General features: G+C 40.7%; 1 protein-coding gene across 3 annotated transcripts in view; it reads left to right on the top strand.

Annotated features, from left to right (window-relative positions):
- The first annotated feature begins 5,743 nt into the window (after positions 1–5,743).
- The window catches only part of Ptchd4 (patched domain containing 4), a 172,962-nt gene continuing 157,057 nt past the window's right edge, over positions 5,744–21,648 (top strand). The window contains exons 1-2 of one of the 3 annotated variants that reach the window (XM_050119311.1): positions 5,744–5,950; positions 6,289–6,874. In XM_050119311.1, coding sequence (XP_049975268.1) covers positions 5,946–5,950; positions 6,289–6,874 — 591 coding nt within the window. In that variant the 5' untranslated portion in view covers positions 5,744–5,945. Of the gene's footprint in view, positions 5,951–6,274; positions 6,875–21,648 lie in introns of those variants that run through there. The other 2 variants (XM_050119312.1, XM_050119310.1) reach the window with 2 other exon arrangements.

Genomic DNA, 21,648 nt, shown 5'->3' with positions numbered 1-21,648 from the left:
TTCTTAAAACAAATCCGCTTCATCTAGAAAAATCTGCTCAGAGGTTACTGTTAGCTGCCAAATATCGAAATATTCACACCATCACATGCCTCTTCCTAGAGAAATGTTGCTCTAAAACAAAACACACCCAAGATAAACTTCACACGTGAAAGGCAGCTCAGGGATGGAGCTGGCCCCATTCCCAGCCCAGTAAGAGTCCGGGTTGGCCTAAGTCAATTATAGTGTTATTATTTCTAGCACTAGTGATTCATTTAAACATAGGCATGGGAAATAAGAGTTACTAAGAACTCCACAGGGTGTCTTCTGGGAAAGGCGTCTCAACTCTTTGAAGACACCTACAGGCTGAAGCAGTTTCTTCTTCCTCTGAATCTTGTTTCGCCTTTCTGCATGTCTTGCCTGTGAGTAACACCAGTGCAGAATGTCAACCCAGATGAGGGAGAGGACCTGAATTCCTAATAATGCCTTTGAATCTCTAAACCAACTAGTTCTGTAACTGTCGTTCTTTGTACTATCTTATTATGCACGTGAGATAAGAAATGTCTTTATTAATTGAGCCAACTGCGGCTGGAAGCATCCAAAATATTGAAGATCAGAATTGTCTCTAAAATACATATATCTCTAGTCTAGATCTCTGGGATATAACAAGTCCTAATAATAGGTACTAATCTTAGGAGCGAACACTCCTTGAAACCACCACTGAAGGTTACAAAAAAAAAGGTAACAGGAAGCTCATGGTTAGTCTTGCTCACAAGGCACCGGCCAAACAAGTCCTGGGTGAAATGTCCTAAATGAGTCACATATTAGACTGAGTATACAGCAGAGAGTTGGGCTGGACAAGGCCAGAGAATGTAGGAAGATGGTGGGATAATTTGTTGCCTGGTCTTTGCATTATTACCGATATCTTTTGCACACATAGTTACACTGCATGTAAAGCCTCCCACGGAAGATTAGGTTCTAATCTAAGTGAGGTACCAGAAAAGATGCTTGACTTGATGTTGTCCTCCATGCTTGCTTCCATTTTATTTGCTTGGCTAGAAAATGACCTCAGGAATGACCTTGAATATCACTAGTTGAAAGTTAGTGAACCCAGCACCATGACTCTGTGTTCTCTTTTCCCCTGCCAACCAGGAATATCCACAATAAATATTAAATCTGAGCATGATACAAATTTTTGTTTTATAACTGGTGAGATTTGGAAGCTTGTTATAGTTGCTACTATTACAAGATCAGCTCGGCAGACTTGTGGATCTTGAGTTGAGTGTCAACCCTGAATATGTCAGCTAATGCAATTCAGGTTACAAATAAGGAAAGTGAGGGACTGAGAATCAAGCATCTCACCTAGAACATCCCAGAAGTGAATTGTGGAAACATTCTGTATCTGCACCTCCATCCCGAGGCCCTTTCAATAACAAACAAACAAACAAACCACCAAAACAATTCCATTTGGCTCAAAGTCTTGAAAACTGATATTGACCAATACACTAAATAAATGAAGGCTAAACATCATTGATTATTGTGTTGTTACATACACATCCCTGAATACAGCTGTTCTTGGTTTTCTGTTAAGCTTTATTTTAAGACATGTTTGCAAAATTATCATGTGATTGATATCCACTGGTGTCTGGTGAAGACTAGCAATCTATAGGTTGATCATTTCTGATTTCCCTTCTTCTCAACACATAATTCAGCTTTCTAATGAATCTCTGGTGTATTTAACATTAGGTTTTCAAAAGTATCAAAGGTAGGCTATTCCTCCTTCATTTAAGCACTTTTTAAAATAAGAATTGATACTTTTTATCATAGAGAGAAGAGCAATTTGAAAGTCACCTTAAAAACCAGGTTTTTCACTGTGAAATTCAAGTTACAGGTTAGCAAGAAAGATGGATTGCAGTGATCTGTGTGTAGCACTATATTATGGCAAGATGCATCAATGTAAACACTTTTGTGTCAATATAAACTATATTAGTTTAACACAGTAACAAAGGACATATGTGTAGACTACGTATATACATACATCCATCTCTGTCTACTGAGAGAGGCTAAAAAATGGTAATCAGCAAGCAAACAGCCAAATATTTGTTTATGATATATTTCTCAAAGCAACACAATCAAAATAAAAACATTCAAGACTTCTAGAAAAAGTGGCTAACTCTAGAACTAGACATGGAAAGATACAAGGTGACCCTGGAACATCTTGTAAAATGATAAAGTAATGGATGGTTTTTTTTTCAAGAGAAAAGGAGCATCCTATAATAATAGGGTATGTCAAAAGGACACAGGAGTCAAGAAGCCAAATGAAAGTGTGATCGAGGGCTAAATTCAGAATTATTTGAGCCATCAAACAGTCTATAATTATAAAGCAAAGCATAAAGAAATATAATGAGGTTTGTAACAAAGTACATAAAAGCTAACTAGAATAATAGTGTGAAACAGACTGGTGTCCGGAATATAAGAATGTCAAATGATTTACAGACCCAACTTCAAGGGAGCGCTAGCTCTCCTCACCTCTGGAGTAGCTACAGGTAGCAATATCACTCTCAAAATATAGTATGGAATACGGCTAATGTCACAATGAAGAAAACTGGTAAACATATCTCCAGGCAAGCAGTTGGGTTGACACTAGAAGTGGCATTTATAGAACACATTCTTGATGTGATACAAAAACAGGGCTTTATGACTGTGTTGGTCCTTCATTAAATTGTGTCTAATCATGAGAGAAATATCCCATAGTTCCCATTAGGGAAAATTTTTTAATTGACCCCATGAATTCTCCTCAAATGTTTCAAGTAGATCAATTAAAATCAAGGACTGTCTGAGACACTGTCCCAATGAAAAGACACAAAAGGCATGGCCACTAAATATAATGTGGATTTGTATATTGGATCCCGGGGCAGAAAAAAGGACGAGTTAGAACCTGAAGAAATAACTATATTGAATATACTGCACCAACATAATAATAATGGTAGACATTGAATGATAGTTCTAAGTTGACTTCCTATACTTTTTAAAATTTTCTACAATCTGAAGTATCTAAAATTAAGCCATTTTTATTTGTGATCATCAGTCTCATCTTCATTATAAATGGAAACTTTTTATTGTCACCTTTATCTTTCAATTCGGCATGTATGCCTTTATCTTTCCAAGTGACTTCATATTGTGTATAGTTTTCACTTAACAGTGACTTATTCTATGTATTATAAGTTTACAAGGTGTGTAAATATGAGTCATTCATTTTAGCAAGCTATTATATTTCATTTTTAGCCAATTATGTATTGAACTCTTTCCCCAAAAAATATGATAAATCTATTAGTCAAGGAAATGAGGGAAGTAGAAAGAGAAAGCCAGGAGAGAATGATGATGACATACGTGTATATTCTGAGAAGTGAGCAAGGTGGGTGTCTACTGCGGGGAACAGGAGAAACATGGTACAGTAAGAAAGAAAATATTCAATATCAGTTCCATCCTCAGAAATGACTCTGGATGTAGCCTCGAAGTCCCCTAATATCTCCACTGTCTAGGGTTCTTGTTTATAAAATGGAACAGGTAATTTACTCAATAGAGTCCATTCCCAAATCTTACTGTTTTTTATTATATACACCTTATTGTTTTTAATAGAGCTATACATTTTCCCCCAATCTCCTTCCTTCCTGCCCTCTCCTTTTCTACCTTTCCCCTGCCCCCAAGCTCTCAATTTACTGAGGAGATCTTGGATTTTGTTCCTTACTGCTGTTTTTCTAATGACAGTTTCTTAGAAAAATGTATGCGAAGAATATGACCAAGTATCTTTGATATAATAAAGGGAATCATTGATGTTATTCTTATAATTAGTATTTAAAATTCATTTATTTTGTGTATATATGAGTGTTTTTCCTGCATGCATGTATGTATACCACATGCATGCCTCATACTTGAGGTCAGAAGAGGATAATGCTTCCCTGTAGCTGGAGTTACTGATGGTTGTGAGCCACCAGGTGAGTGCTGGGGACCGAACCCAGGTCCTCTGCAATGATGTTTGCTCTTCATGAGGAGTATTGCAAAGACAATGAGTTCAACTGAACACAAGGAGTGTCAGTAACAGTGCAATGATCTTCCAGGAAAATGGGAAAGGCCTTAGCTATGAAGAACTTTGTAGCTTGGACTGGCCAGTGAAACACAAAGAATACTGCAGACACTACTCCCCAGCACAGTCACCAGGACTGTGTCCAGGTTTATAAGGCTGGAGGTTTTCTATCTTATATTCACAGTCCTTAAAATCGGCTCCTTTTTTTTCTTTTTATTTATTTATTTATTAAAGATTTCTGTCTCTTCCCCACCGCCACCTCCCATTTCCCTCCCCCTCCTCCAATCAAGTCCCCCTCCCTAGTCAGCCCAAAGAGCACTCAGGGTTCGCTGCCCTGTGGGAAGTCCGAGGACCACCCACCTCCATCCAGGTCTAGTAAGGTGAGCATCCAAACTGCCTAAAATCGGCTCCTTAAATGTTATCTTTTTCTCCTAGACTAGCCTGTTTCATTCTCTGCCTTAGCTAAGGCATCATATCTAACAAAGAAAAATAAGATAATTAGCTTGTTTGTGTGCTGAGATGTGCGCCCCTCTAAGCATCTAATGGAAAAGGGGTCCCTGGCTGTTGCCTAAGAAAGTGAGCAAAAGTATCCCTTGAGAGTCTCTCTTCTCTATGGAAGTCATTCCATACTGGGAAAATCAGTTCACAATCAAATTGCACAACTTCTTCTCAGGATTTCTTCATCTTGTTTGTTTTGTTTCCCCCCCACACACACACACACACAACAAGAACTTTAAGATGTTCAAGCAGGTTTAAAATTACACACGCACACACGTTTGAAATTGATGGGGTCTGCTGGTGGCAGCTCTTGGCCTTCACACTAAGGAACACCAAGGGCAGCATTGTGGGAGCTTTCTCTCTCTATGATGGAGAGACTTCGTGTTTTCCGCGAGTTCTGCAGTAAGTTGTCCCATGCCACTTAGCTCTCTTTCCTCAGGCGAGACTGCCAGCTGTGCTCTGAAAGTTTTGCTTTTGAAATTGGGCTGACAGAAAAAAAAGTATCCTAAATTAAAAGTCCTGAAGCAGCTGTGATAAAGAACAAGAGGGGGGAGGGTGGTGGGAGAAGCCAGTACTAAAAACTTCTGGCCCTGAACCCCCAAGCTTACAGAAAGTGGGTTTAATACGCTGCCTGTGTCATACACACAAACGTGTGCGCGCACAAACACATACACACACACACACACACACACACACACACACACACACACACACACATCCTATTGGTAAATCCCTCTTCCCGAACCTCCATAGAGATGATGAGATCTAGAGAGCCCCAGTTCTGGTATAGATGGGGTCTCTTGCAGGCCTCAGCTTAGGGCTCCTGGTAAGAGGACCTGGAAAGTGTTGCAAGGAAAACCCTTGCATGCACAAGGAAAACCCTTTGTGGAATGTTAAAAATGCAGCATCATCCTCTTTGCTCTCTTTTCTTCAGCCGAAAGACAGAATTCGAGGGCACAGGGCTCTAAGAAGAGCTTGAAATCTGCCCTCTGGAGGAGGCGTGGAGCCCCTCCCTCCAGGTTCTGATGGCCCCTGCTCCCACGGGCCAGCAGCGCCTCCACCCTTTACTTTGTCCATTCACTCCAGCCAGGAAGAGAAGGAAAACAAAACTCTAAAAATAACTGTCAGCATCTTAAAAAGAGAAAAGCTTCGCTGCCACCACCACCCCCTTCTTCTACTCCCGCCCTCCCTCCGCGCCACGGGGCACATGTCTGCTTCTTACAACACCGCGAGGCACATGGTCCCAGTTAGACACCGAACCCCATCGGGACAGAGAGAAAATCCACATCTGTGGGACGCTCGGCACAGAACCGCCACCTCCAGCAAGGAAGGCCGGGGGGACTGCAGCAGCGACATGAAGAAGGGCTAGAGCAAGGGGACGCGGCTCATGCGGTGAGAGGCAGCGCGCGCCGGCCAGGGCGCGGGGAGGCCGGGGACACCGGGTGGGCCCTGCCACCCCCCGCAGCGCCCGCGGTCCGGCCCCCCACGCGCGCTCCCGAGACTTGAGACTTGCCGGCCTTGCTGCAACTTGCTGCAGTGTTTGAAAGAGTAGTAAGAGCGCATGGAGGTGGGGCCGGGGGAAGACCGGGCGGAGCGGTTGCGGGATGTGCGCGGGGAGGGGGCGGGGAGGAGGCGGTGGCAGAGGTGGGGGGGGCTGATCCCTGGGGGAAATGGGATAGGGGAGAAAGGGGTAGCCCCAACGCTTACACATGTCACATGTGCTTTTTAAGACGGCCGGGAGCGCCTGCGAGCTGGATCTGGTGGAGGATGCTGCGGCAGGTGCTTCGCAGAGGGCTCCAGTCATTCTGCCACAGGCTGGGCTTGTGCGTGAGCCGGCACCCGGTCTTTTTCCTCACCGTGCCGGCAGTCCTGACCATCACCTTCGGCATCAGCGCGCTCAACCGCTTCAAGACCGAGGGCGACCTGGAGCGCCTGGTTGCTCCCAGCCACAGCCTGGCCAAGATCGAGCGCAGCCTAGCCAGCAGCCTATTCCCCCTGGACCAGTCCAAAAGCCAGCTCTATTCGGACTTACACACCCCTGGGAGGTATGGCAGGGTGATCCTCCTCTCCTCACTCGGGGACAATATTTTGCTCCAGGCTGAGGGGATCCTGCAGACCCACCGAGCCGTGCTGGAAATGAAGGTGAACCACAAGGGCTATAATTATACTTTTTCCCATCTGTGTGTATTGAGAAATCAGGATAAGAAATGCGTGCTGGATGATATTATTTCAGTGCTAGAGGATCTCAGGCAGGCTGCCGTCTCCAATAAGACAACAGCCAGGGTGCAAGTAAGGTATCCCAACACTAAATTAAAGGTATGCTCCTCCTGCATGCTTCTGCCACTTAAAGAGGCGGCACTTCATTTCTTGCCCTAAACAAGCAAAGAAAATGCAGAGGTCTCATCCTTAAAGCTCAGAAGCTACGGCTTCTTTCATTTCTGGAGGGGTGGAGGGGAAATGATGGGCAACTGAGCAAAGAAAATATGCAATGAATGGTACAACTAGATAAGAAATTCAAAGCCAAATCAAATACCAAAAAAAATCAAAAAAAAAAAAAAACAAAGAAAGAAAAAAAAAAGAAAAGAAAAAAAGTTTCTGAGACCCTGCAGTTACATCTTTGTTCAGGGTTAATAAATCAGTGGATGGAAGGGGGAGGGGGTGTCCTGAACAATTGGGGGATTTCTTTCCATAATGGGGCTCTATGTATTTCTTATTACTGATTACACATTCACCTGGTACCATATCCACCTTTTCGCATCTTCAGCTTGGCTTGATTTTTCACATGGGTGGTCATGGAATTTTGCTGCCCTGTGGTTATGTCTGTGGGCTATGAGTGTGGCAGTGATTCTAGGAATTGTGTGTGAGAGAGAGAGCTTGCAGAGCAAAAGAAGTAGGGATTTTTCTACGAATCAGAACAGGGATGTGTGCTTAACTGATGCAATAGTTTGCTTAGTATGCCCTTCCTTTCCCCTAAAGTATCCTAGACCCAAAGAAGAATGATTATAGCTGCCAAATAACAAAAGTAAAGAAGAAAGTTCTCAATCGGCAGAAAGTACATGGCATTTCAGCATTAAATTATTATGCCATTTGGACTCTCAAATAAAATTTTGATACTCACTGAGATTCCTAAACTCACCCTACTCTGTCAGGACTGATATGCTGCAACCAATGAGGCATGCAATCTGCAGGTGACTGAAGTCTCAGGGACAAATGTGACTTCCAAAAGCCTCGCTGCACCATTTGTGTTCTTGACCCTGTCTGCGCTCAGAAGCTATGCCTCCAAGAACTCCCAAGACAGGTGTTTCCCAAGAAGAAAATGATATATGCGGGGCTGTGTATGTGCTCTTCTGTGGAGAGAGTGGAACTGGAAGGACCACTACAAAACATCGCAATGCCCATTTCTTTATTTAACAGTCACCAGAATATGAAATGCAAATAACTTCCTCAGGACTTTTAAGAGAAACTGCTTGTTTCCTGAGCCAAGCAACAATTTTGTGCAGTTGGAAACTAATGAAAACCTTGTCTTGCCTCCTTTGAGCATGGCTCGCCGCTCACAGGGATCCAGAGGCTGAGCCCATCTTGGCTTTACCCAACTGAGCAGCCCCCACTGAGGTCTATGGAAAGCTGAAGATGAGTCATTAGGTTACATTAGGTGAAGGGCTTGCCTGCTTTGTGCTAATGATGGAGCATGGTGGAGACCTGTGTTTGGGCAGCATGCTTTTTCATTTCCCCACACCTTTGCCATCACCATCACTGCTTGCTCAGGAAAGGATGTGGTGGAGAGGTAGTCTTTCTCACCTACGGTCCTAACACAGCTTTTTGGTGTCAATCGTGTAAAGAAAGATCTGAGCTGTATCACAGTTACCCTTCAGTATGGTTTTCCCTATCTAGACAAGCTTGCAGGTGATTAATATGTGCAGTTAATTAGTTGGGTCTCAATTGCCTTTATTTCGCAGTACTCTCCAAGTGCAAGAGCTTCATCCAATCAGCAGCTGTGGACATTTTGTTGGGGTGGCGATGGCATCGTGACATTTGCAATACCAGTCTCTGTGGTATTCTTTTTATTCACCTAATGGTTATTAGTTGTGCTGTATGGTCTCTTAGGCACATGAGCGCAAATGATGGCAAGATAACTGTTCTTACTTCCAGAGAGTTTCACGATAGTAGACGTCAGCATTTTCATTCTCCAAGACAAGAGCAACTTGCTAGCACAAACTCTGCAATTGTGTGCACCCTTGAGCCAAAACATGCTGGCCTATGATATATATTCCACCTATACGTTATGAGTGACTGGCTGACTGATTGGATGGCTGATGGACATATAGGCAGGACTCTATGAGCAATCATAAAGAAAATGTGTGACTCATTACAAGCTTATTACAAGAGTAACAGAATTGGTCTGATACCCATAGAATGGACAGAACTGTCACATGTGGACTGGTGTTCTTATTTAGCTGTGGTTCATCATTTATCTTTCCTTAAATATGCTGGTTTGAGTCTGTGTTCATGGATTCAATGAGTAGAGGGGTTGTTCTTAAGATGTCTTGGAATAAATGAGCCTTTGAGGTATTCTGAGAACAGCAAACCCTAGTCCTCAGGCAGTATAACACAGTTCCGTAAATACCACAGAAACCTAGAATTCTGCCACAGAGACTTCTAGGTACCTCAGGAGCAGAACTCTCTAGCAGAGAGCAAAGTGAGATGACCTTCTTTCTTGATTTTGTGTTGTTTTTGGACGGTTTTAATTCATGTGTGGCAATGCATCTCAAGGTGCATCTCCATGATGCTGGTACTCAAAAGTTTGATCACTGTTGCTTTTAAAGACAAGAGGGGAAATTTCACATGCGCACTTTAGCTCTTTGTTTCATTTTTGTTCTGCTCTACTTTACCACTAATCCTACCTCTGTCCAATATTAAAAACTTCTGTCTTGGTAAAATCCAACAATAGGAAAGAATCTCAAGCTTAGAGAAATGGCGAGATAAATAGTAGCAGGTGAACAGTGGGAAAAGGAACTGTCAATCACTTGGCTTCAAAGGGGCAGTAGATGAGGGCTGGAGATGAATTGAAGATAGGTAAGCACTGACTGACAGAGAGAAGTTGTCAAAAACCTGAGTTGTGGTGATCAAAGTATTAAAACAGCTGACTTGCCCTGCACTCAGGAAGGTTTAGATCTGGTGAACATAACAATCCTGAGAATGTGATTCAGACAAACGGGGTCACATAAATTGGCCAACATGGAAGAATACACCTGATAGATTAAATATACCCAATGTGAAAAAAAGTAACACTTGGCCTAGAATACTCGAGAGGTAATCAAGTTGATACAGGCTTTGTAAATACAGAAAAAGCTGTAAAATCAGAATCACACTATAAAACATGAATTCTGTAATCTTTACTTTGTACTGATCTCTATGGTGTAGCCACAAATGAGTACAAGGGCCATGCCATCTCTAACGACAATATTCACAGTGAATGCTTACTGACTAGTTTAGTAATCCATTCATTCAGTGTCACAAAATTATTATCAATTTTGTGACACGCTTCCATTTTAAAGATGTCATTTATATTTTACAGATGCCTCTAAAGTGTTTTAACCTCATAATTGAAAGACTCTTACCTTTAATATACACATTAGGTAAAGTAGTATGATGTGGCCAGACTGAATTTTTAAGCAAACTTCTTGCATATTGTAAAACAATTCTGTTTTTTAAAGATCTGTATTTATGAGCTGTTCCAGATTGTAATAAATGCTTTTGTTATCATTCAGGAAGCTTGAGTGGTTAGAGATAGTGTTTCCCTGCTTCTTAGACAAGTCATTGTAATCCCACCTCTCTAGCTGTGGAAGTGGCAGTTCCCATATAGCTCCAGTTCCTTACAGTAAAAGCAGATGTAGTCAAAGAGGTTTGAGATTTGATCAACTTCCCTACTACTAGAAAGGAGTAACTCAGATTGGATTTCTCTGCAACCTATCCTTCCCATTAAATTACACTCACTTCCATACATCTGGACACATTTTAAAATTAACATATATCTCAGCATACCACATGATATAGACAGAATTAAAGATACACATTCTTGATCATCAATAGAAGGCAGTGCTTCTTAGGTACATTCTTAAGTACATTATCTATTTTTGGAAGGTATTGCAGTTAATTTGTATAGTTCCAGTCTCAATTGAAGGGGAACTTGAGCCAACCCGAAAATCTATGGTAAGCATTTTTCACCTTCACTCTTAATTAATTCTAAAATCATATATACACATACATATACATTTTCAGATATTGTGATTTAAGCTTATCTTTCTGATTCTGCCTTTCAATAAGTGAGAAAAATTGCAACCATATTGAATATTCTCTTTGTAGCCTAAAGGTTTCCAAATGTTATCTCCACCGTGTGTCATTTAGTATATATAAATTTATAAATTGCATTCCCATTTTATAGGGAAAAGCCAAGGAGCTTTGGTGATTTCTTTGTGATCCTCAAGCTAGTGCATATATTCAGGCCCAGACGTAAGCCCAGATCTGTCTAGCTCCAAAGCCTCATTACAACGTTCTATTGGTCTTATTTTCTGTACTACTCTCGGTAACAATTAATAGTAGCCTTTCTTAGAAAGAAAGAAAGAAAGAAAGAAAGAAAGAAAGAAAGAAAGGAAGGAAGGAAGGAAGGAAGGAAGGAAGGAAGGAAGGAAGGAAGGAAGGAAGGAAGGAAGGGGAGCCATCCTTCCCCAGCCATTTTTGCATCACTCCCCTTGCTTTCTGGGAGCAACTGGCTCCTAAGAAGAAGGCAGGATGACTCTCCAGTCCAGGAAAGCTCCTGCTATCTACCTAATATGGCAGCTGCTACAAATTTAGCAAATTACTCCTTGGCCCATGACTTCACCTTTGATATCATTTCCCCTCAGCTAAGAACAAACTGGAGTTTGGCTTTAGGACCAGCTAAAAGTGAGATATCTGAAAGTGACCCAAGGTGTTGAGCCAGGGGCTTATGTGTCAAGGAAACTTGGGCTTTTCTGGCTGACTCTGGCACCAAGGGGAAGAAAAAAGAATTGCTGAGATGGCAAGAGCGAATTCGATGCCCTTTAAATTGAGACCTATTCAGGAGCCCCTGGTTCCAGTGTTAATTCTTTGAAGACAGGTTAGTGACTGACTGATTTCACTATCAATTTAGGTGTCAGCTTTTTTATGTGGGAAATTGACGGAGCTAAGCCAAGAGATCGTAGGAATTCTTGTCACCCAGCAAAGTTCTCTTATTAGTATTAAGCAACTGTTCCTACACATAATATGTGTTATCATGATGGATATACATTAGATTTGAGTGATACTATTGAAAAACACTAATCAGGATTCCTAACTAAATTACTGTATATGCATCCTAGCTACCATATCAAGAATATATTTATTCATTAATCTGTGAGTACACAGACTGTGCTCAGTCTCAGTACTAGAGCTTACCTCCTGCTCACTCGATGCAGCAAATACCTACTTTAAGTCAAATTAAATTATTACCTTTTTGTGTACTTATATACATTACTGTTTTTAGTACACTGTACTTTTTCACAGATATTTTTAATCAGCATGCAAAGTATTAGATTTCAATATTGCACTTCAAGAAAAGTCTGTTGATGTTGACTCTTCTCTTGCATTTGCTCCCCTGCACCACATCTACTCTCTGGTGCTCTTCCCTCCGGTAGTTTCCTTTCTCCTCTGTCACATGTGTCTGCTCCCTGCCCACAGCCCTTTACCCTGTCACAGTCTCCTAATTGGTTTTCTAGTCTATAGCATACTCACACCATCTTTAAAAATCTATGTATGAGAGAGATTGAAATTCTTGTCTTTCTAAGTCCAGGCCACCTTGCTTGGTACAATATTTTAGAGGAAGCTCTTAATATGAAAGGTTAGATGAAAGGGAAGGGAGGGAGGGACGGAGGGTCAATTTCCAACATTATTCTCCTTATTTCCTTACTCTTAGCTGCTCTGAGTTGTTCCTTGTGGCTTCTAGATACCAGCAAGTGGACTAGAAGGGGGGATAGAAGTCAGAATGGTGTGATAGATGGGCATGCAGGGTGTTGCCTCCCCATGCCCCCTAGAAAACACTCCTTGGACTCTTCTGCTACTTTCAGACATAGTTCGCCATAATGAGTTTTCTTTCATTGTTTCTAATGCAGCTCTTCTTTACAATACATCTGGGTAACATCTGGAATTGTTCACCCACTTGCCTTTGCAGCATATTTGGGCCACATTGCTTTTAATTTGGTTTTAGAATTGATCAGTGTATGTTCAGATTGATTTCAGTTATGTTCAGACATTGATGCAGGTGTGCTCAATATAAATAATGTTGAAGATGATGTCTGAAAATCGCAAACTTCTAGATTATCCCCCTTCCAAAATTATGAATTATACTTCAGTCTCTTCTCTATAAGCTCTTCCGTGTTGAGATGTCTCTGTTTTTGATCCATGACTTGAATTTAGGCTATAATGTATTTGTTTCAAATCAGAACTATTAACAGAAGATAGATCAGTGGAGGGAGACAGCCACGAAATGTATGGCAGCTTACCAGGTAACTATTCTACATTTAAAAGCCCTCGCCTCCCAAGTGCTGGGATTAAAGGCATGCGCCACCACCGCACTTGGGAGGCAGAGGCAGGCGGATCTCTGTGAGTTCGAGACCAACCTGGTCTACAAGAGCTAGTTCCAGGACAGGCTCCAAAACCACAGAGAAACCCTGTCTCGAAAAAAGCAAAAAAAAAGAAAAAAAAAAGAAAAGAAAAGCCCTTGCCTCCATCATGTAAGGTTGGGCCAGTCACTTGGTGAAGCGTAAAGTCATTCAGCAAATCCTGAAAATATTGAAATGAGATTTATCCCTTTTAAAAAGTAGCAGCTTTTCGTGCTCTTTTGCAGGTGCTGAGTAGCGGTCTCAGTGCTGAACTCTTGTCTCCTACATACACTAGCAGCATAAGAGAAAACAACACACAGGACCCACACATGCGGCAAGAATCTCTGAGGGAGGTAAAACATAAAATCAAAAGGGAATGTGCCTTTAACAATAAATGGCAATCTGTGAGGTTTCAGAGTTCCTCGGTGAAATCAAGACCCATTCTTTGTTGTGCTGAGCAATCCAGGCCTCTGAAACGAGCTGCACTTAAAAAAAAAAAAAAGTCTCTGTTTATGCTTAGGATTGAGAATAGAACAGACAGTGTTCTCTCTCAAAAGCTACCCTGCAAAGTGAGAGGACCCACCTATGATCATGTAAGTCTCCCCTGCTGTCGCAAAAAACTGCAAGCAGAGTGAGGTCTCTAAGCTCAGAAGCTGGAGATTTAACCCACTACTGTTGGAAAATGTTAGATTGTAACTCTACTACATACACATGTAGGCAGAGGGTGCTCCTCTCTGCTTCCAGGCCACCCAGACTCAAAATAATCACACAGGGACTATATTATTTAAAACAGTTTGTCCTATTAGCTCAGGCTTCTTATTAACTAACTCTTACATATTAAATTAACCCATTCCTATTATGTTTGTGTCTTACCATGAGGCTTGTAGTTTACAGGTAAGATTCTGGGGTGGGCGTCTTTCTCCTTTGGCAGCTACATGCGTCTCTCTCACTCTGCCTTCTTTTCTCCTCTGTCTCTGCTTGGAATTCCCACGCTGCTCTATTCTATGCTGCCATAGACCCAAAGCAGCTTCTTATTCAGTGGTAATAAAACATCTTCACAACATACAGAGGGGAGTCCCACATCATACATACACTGACTTTTTATTTTCATTATTCCCTAAACAACATGCATTAGCTATTTATGTGGCACTTACAGTGTGTTCGCTATTGTAAGCATCCTAGAGATGATTTAAAGCACATCAATAAAAAGAAGAATAAGAACATACTCAGGAAGATTCATTTACATTTTATAAATGCAGAGTTCCATTTTACACAAGGAAATGAAAATCGTGGATTTTGGTACTGGCCAGGGATCCTGGATTTATCTTCCATAGATTCTAAGGGAAGACTGTAGACTCTGGGTCCTGAAAAGCCAGAAATGTATTTCAAGCATTTTCACAGCTTCAGAAGCCCTTGGTGCAGGGTGTTTGCAGTAGTTGCAGGTCTCACTGAATGTTTAGAATTTAGCATCAGAGTTTAAACCACCCTTTGAGGGGCAGGATCTTTTAATGACTTAGAGACTAAGGTTGCTCAATTCTGGCTGTCAGTATTGACCATAATAATGTGGTAAGGTACCTATTACATTGTTCAGGTAAGATTGAAAGCCATTTGAATACACATTCACTCAGGTAAACATTGTGCCGACTCAGTGTCGGGCACTCTGTTGCCCACTGTGAGTTCAGCGGGAAGTAAGTCAGATGTGATACTGGCTGCCTGAGAGAGCCAAACATTACACATATAATTCATAATTACAGATTACCACAGGTGAAAAACACATGATATTGTAAGGGTAGGTATCAAGTCTTGTGGTGTTAAAAACTACTTTCTGAAGAAATGACTGGGAGCTGAACTATGAATAGTGAGACGGAGTTTACATGGACGGGGTGACTTAGATGGCAGAGACAAACATTTGATTAGATCCTGGTGCTTTAGAAGCACTAAAAAAAGGCCACCGTGGGTGGAAGCTTTAGAGTAATAGCCATGAAGGTGTCAGAGAAATATTAGTAATTTCTTGAGATCAAGGTATGTGGACACAGATTATCAAATATATATGTGTGTGTGCGTGTGTGTGTGTGTGTAAAATCTGTCCTCTCTCTGCCTTCATTAACTCTATGACTTGGAACCCATTTTTAGTTTATTTATATTTCAGTTTCCTTACAAAAACCTATCCCTTTTGGTACTGAGAAAATAAAATGAGTTGGTATAACTTTATGCGCACTTCATAAAGTATAGTTCTCACCTGAGAATATTGTTAAAGATTCCTCTTCAGCTTCAGAAATCCAACATGAGCTAAGACCGCATGTTTAGCAAGCTCACAAAAGATGATAAGTGTTTCTCTTCTAAGAAGCACGCTCTGAGAAGAAAGGGCAGAGGCTACTTCCTGAGGACCGTCCTGGGTCCAGCACAAATTCCTAACAAGTGCCATCTTATCCTGAAGACCTGTAGAACTTGCTCAGTGGCTTTCTTGAGAAGCAATCACCGAAAGAAACAGCCCCTCTGAGTCCATCTCTAGACATTTACAGCGCCTCTTCCTAGCTGTAGTCTTCACCATTGCCCTACAAAGTGGGAGAGAGCTCTTGAGCCTTTCATACTGCCTGACTGGAGCTCCCCACAAGCCCATCATTCCGAATGTGACCTTTGCCTGAGGGTAAGAAAGATAAAAAAGGATACCGTCATACTTAAGACTCTGTGCACCTAGGTTTGAAAGGACCTTGAGGTTTTGATTTTCATAACTGTCTCAACAAAGCTAGCCTTAACTACCCTGCCTATTCCTGTCTCCTCCAAAATTATGGCTTCTGCACCACCATGGCTTACTTTCATATATATATATATATATATATATATATATATATGATTTTTGTTCAGTAAACAAGTTTTTTTTTATTCTCTCTTCTTTCAATCCATCCAAAGAGCTGCTGTATTTATTCATACGTGTGACTCTTACTGTATATATGACCCTTAGCGTGTAACTCTTACCATACGTGTGACTCTTACCATATGTGTGACTCTTACCATATGTGTGACTCTTACCGTACGTGTGACTCTATTCAACCATGAACCCAAATTCAGGGACCCATTTGTATGATTAACTCTTCTGGCTGCCTCCTCACACCTATTTATTTATATATGCATCAGTAACTAATGATCTGATTGCAAAGCACATGCCATGAGCCAACAACATTAACATCACTCGGGAATCTGCTACAAATCCAGATATGCAGACCTCATTCTGATTTTGGTGAAACTCTGGCCCTAGACCTCAGTGAGTCCTAAAAGTGCCTGAACCACGGATATAGAGATTGAAGTATTGTCTAAGTACAGAGGACTCTTAAAACACTTTTAAAATACTCTGTATGGGCTTCATCTCTTGAGATAATGAGCAGCCAGAGCATTGTGATCTTGAAAATCTCTAGTATCTATAATAGAGTACCAAGGTTGGGGACCAATGTCATCTTCTCCGTCTTGCTCTTCATAATCATGGTGTCCACCATTGGCCTTCATTCCCTTTTGCCTACTGTATTTCTGTCTCTGCTTTTTTTTTTTACAAATGAAAATTTTATTTATTTATTTATTTATTTAAGATTTCTGTCTCTTCCCCACCGCCACCTCCCATTTCCCTCCCCCTCCCCCAATCAAGTCCCCCCTCTCTCGTCAGGGTTTTGTGGGAGCCTAGGCAGTTTGGATGCTCACCTCACTAGACCTGGATGGAGGTGGGTGGTCCTTGGACTTCCCACAGGGCAGGGAACCCCTATTGCTCTCTGTCTCTGCTTTTGCATCAATAACTTCTCAGACAAACTAGCCTGCAAACCATGGTTATATGTCTCTCCCAAATACATTTTCCTTTAAGCAACCCACACAGGAACTTACGTTATTAAAGAAACTACTGCCTCTCGGCCATGACTACCGAGAATTTGTACTGAAACCTTCAACCTTACTTGTAGTATCGACCACATTGACGCATTGGCAGCATGAAAGCAAAGTCAGCTAATGTTTCTGCTTTCTTACTTCACCCTGATGATTTCTTTTGTTTGGACTATCTTTCACAGTGTCAGAATTACACGGCTCTGAAATGACAAGCCCCCAAGCCATTCTCCCCTGCCCCCGTGGAACATCACTAAGATATTTAGATACATAAAGCACTTTCATGTACTTTAGGGAATTGTCATCTCTGTCTAATTTGCATTTTTGGTTTAAAGTGAGTCTGTATGTGCCTAGTGAACTAATAGGGTTAGGAGACCTCTTTAGATAAATTAATTTGCCTGGAAGGATCTAGACAACAAAATGGAAGTTCCTAAGGTAAGCCCTCAGGGAAGGTTATAATAAAATAGGGAAAAGCTCATTCAGGTCAAGCTAATATCCTGCAGCTACGGGTAAGCTCTGAAGAGAGGTACTATCTGAAACTCACTGAAAATGACCTTCATGATGGATTGCAAGATACACAAAGAATAAACGATATAGTTTAATATTTGGTAAAGGAAGGAGTGCTAGAAAGAGAGAGAGTTACTTTGCCATTCATCTATATGGCTTCAGCTCAGGAGAGACTGTAGAGAGAATTACATATATAGAACCCTAGAGGGAATTGCCAAAGTTAGCAAGCAAAAATATAGGACAATGGATTAAATTTTATACAAAAACATAGTAGGCAGACATGGGAAACACTGCATCTTCTGAATTTACAGAACACATTGAAGACTAGGCACCCAGCTGCCAACTCTTTCTTCGCTATGTAAAGGTTTAAAGCCCCTACTATGAAAACAGAAACAGGCTCTGCTTGTTTTATTTCTTGCATTGCAAGGGAGTAGGAGAGTCTGGAGCTTTCCATTCGTTCTTATGGAAGAGCTGAGTCTAAGCCAAGGAACTGAAATTTTCCCAACCCAGTTCTAATGCTTGCTAATCAGTAACCATCCAGTGCTAGAAAGGAAGGCATGAAGTTTACTGGAAATGAGTAAAAGGTATTCTAAAAACTTTCAAAAGGACCACACTTTTACTCAGGCGGGGAAGTGAGCAAGTGAAATTTAAGCCACTCATAATATGACTCATTTACATATTTTGGCCTCAGGAAGCCTCTTCCATTTATTGTTCTACTTATTCTGAGAGATTCTATTGAGTAAAGATTCCACTTAGCCCAAACACCGCTTTTTGTTTAATAGAAATATGAAAAGATAAAATGATTTAAAAGAAAGGTTGATTAATGGAAAACATGTAATGTGTGTATATAAATGAAATTTGTAGATGGGAAATACTCACTAACTAAGCTCCACAATTCTAGAAGACAAACTTTTACTAAAATCAAAGATGTTACATGCTCTGAACATCTTTGCAACAATAGTAATGCATCATACATCAGTTAAAATGTGTCTTCCTTTCCTCAGGACTGTAAATTTCTTAAGGGTAGAAGCCATATCTTGCTCCATAATATTGAAGGCCAGCCTTATATGTATAAGAAATATTTCATAAAATGAAGTAAATATAAATGTGTGGTTTTTTTTTAAAGAGGACTCTCATTGCATGCTTATTTGGGTCACCTGATAGTCTTTATCATTCTCTTCCAACACCATGTGCAGCTCTCTTGTGGTACCCATTGCACCTGGCAAAAGTCCAGCTTGTTATTTCTCCCTTCCCATGACTCACCTTCCCGTACCACTAGATGTGTAGAATGATCGTAGCACTCAGAGTTGGATAGATGAGGCATAGCCTACATAACAGGCGACAAGTACAGGGCACTAGGTAAGGCAGAGGAGATGCCCATGGGGATAGACGCCCTGCTAGAGCTCCCTAGGGACCCGACAGAAGCTCAGGGTCTGAACTAGTTTAATGACCCCTTTTCATAGATAGTGCACCCTCTCTCAGGGAATAGCACATAAAGCCAATATTAGCAACTTGGTACTTGTTCTCAATTTATTCTTTCCAACCATTTTTTTTTTTAAATCTTAGGCATTCTTTCTAAGGAAGTAGATTTCTTCTAGGCTGTGAAACTAGACACATTCCTTAAAAAAATGTCAGAGTATCTTTTCCTAAATGATATTTAACCTTTATACTTAAAACTTGTTTATTTGTCTTATACAGTGAAGTTATCTTACTCACCAGACAATTCCCTGGTAGAATATTTTAGTAATCATAAGCTACAATGTTAAGTGCTATTCACTTCCAAACTTTCCCTGGGTTCAGTACCCTAACTATTTACTGAAGACATTAAAAATTGTTGGAATTCCTTAGCAATCTGACAGTGTACCTCAAAGTAGCCACTGCTTTATTAACGTGAATCCTTTGTCTTGGAGATTCAAATAATAATAATAATAATAGCTAATCATAATTATTATAATAACAACAATTAATTACTGAATCCTCCTCATGTTTTTTTGTTTGCTTGTTTGGTTGAGTTGGGGGTCTTAATAGTCCAGCCTTGAACTCATAACAGAATGGAGGATGAACTTGAATTTCTGATCCTCCTGTCTCCATATGTATGCAGAAACTGTGGGCATGCACCTCCACACCCAGACTCCCAGATTAGTTTTTAAAGTAATAAAGGAAGTAAATAAGAATCAAACAAATTTATGTTTAACTCCAATTTTTAACATTTTTTAACATTTTTGATTTTTGAAAGCATTACTTCTTTATCCTTCAACTTTTCTGTATAAAAAAATAATTCTTTATTAATGCCACCCTGCATCTAATTTCTAGCACTTAGTTTCTTTGTCAGCTTTAACATTTTTATTAATATAACCTTGTAATATCAATGTCACAGGATTATGAGGGAATCAAAGAAAAAGTCATTTACCATCCCCACTCACCAAACCAATTTTTAAAATTCCACTTCTAACAATAAAATACATAGTTGTCATTATAGGGGAGATAACCTGTTTAATCCTTCTTATTTCCATAGTTTTGTAAGTGTATTCATAAAATCATTATCAATTGTACGAAAAGTTCAGTTGGTAGTGCTACTATTCACTATAACACACTTCTGGGGATTTTTTTTCTTTAATAGGCATAATGAAGAAAGCAAAATCTTCTGGCTCATTAATAGGGGATTTAGATGGAGAACATCTTTATATGATTTGAAAAGCTGCTTTTATAAGTGTAACTATTTGTGCACATCAAATATAAATAGACTTCTGGGTAGCGTTTTCCCAGGAGTGACCTTAGATAGCCATTAGGAAGACCTAACTTATTTCTAAACCAGCTTCAAATGCTATACACATTTTTAAGGATCACACCCAAGCCTCTCAGAGTATCTCATGGCTTATGAAACCAAGAACTAGTAGTTTTCACTACCTTTCAATTGGAGAAACTCAATGGTTCTGGAGAGAAATACTTGAGAAGCTTTCTAGTGACCTGATACCAGTGGTCTCTCCTCAGACCCATGAAGTCAGAATCTAGAGGCAAGGAGTTGAGCTCTGGTATTTTCACACACTTAAATCACTCCAGTGGACAATTAGATTGGGAAACTTGGGCCTAAAGAAAACTGACGCTTGCCCAGCTCTTTAGCAGACGAATTGAGAGGATAAGAAGCATTAGCAAGGGCCCAGAATTCTGCAGAAACCAAGCTTTCTGTTCATCTTGGAGTTCCAAAAGGGGGGTGAATGTCCTGAACTTAGTGGTCCCACTTCCTTCTTGGTTAAGCTGCCTCACAGCATCTGTGTGGCTAATGGAAGTGACTCTGTCCTCTTCTGTACTCTCCTAATCTGAAACTGACCGAAGAAAATAGAACATTTTAATCAATGCGTTATGCACCAAAGATGCCCTGAATTGCTCATCCCTGGGAAAACATATCATCTGCACATTGAAAGGCATGCTTGTTGCTTAGTGGATTTGTGAAGGGAGATTATTTTCAGAACTGTAACTGTTGACAAATATTCACCGTCCTGGTCGTATGCACACATGTGATAATTCATGAGAGTTCACATGAAGCAGACCTGTGAGTTTTTTATTTAATTGCCATTAGCTCCCCAGCTCATCCTAAGATAGTCTAAATCACACAAGCATAAAGTGTCTAGTGTCTGTCACTTGGAAATGAATTCGTGACTACTACTCATTGCTCACCTATGCTTTAACTAGCCACGGGATAGGAGATAAAGAAAATTTTCTCTCGTGAAAGCTCGACTGGACTAACTCTTGGCATTTTTAATTGCCACCTTGAGTATGGGACACTTCGTTTTAATAATAAGATTTTAAATGGGACCAGGGTGGAGCTCAGTTGGTACCACTCTTGCCTAGTATGCACTAAGCCCTGGATACAATCCCATCCTGACCGAGTACCACATGAGCAAGTAGGTCTATACACGTAACCGTAGCACTTGGGAGGTGAGGAGGAGCAGAAGTTCAAGGTCATCCTATTTACATAACAAGGTCCAGGCTAGCAGGGACTATATGAGATCCTGTTTCAAAAGAAGAAAAAAAGAGAATGAAGTGCTACCAACTTCTATTTAAATAGGA

This window comes from Alexandromys fortis, unplaced genomic scaffold (assembly GCF_014885135.2).
Source record: "Alexandromys fortis isolate MF-2015 unplaced genomic scaffold, M_Fortis_MF-2015_v1.1 scaffold_145, whole genome shotgun sequence".
In the NCBI taxonomy this organism is placed as follows: Eukaryota; Metazoa; Chordata; class Mammalia; order Rodentia; family Cricetidae; genus Alexandromys; species Alexandromys fortis.
The sequence above is the reverse complement of the archived record's forward strand: the minus strand, read 5'-3'. Positions and strand labels throughout refer to the sequence as shown.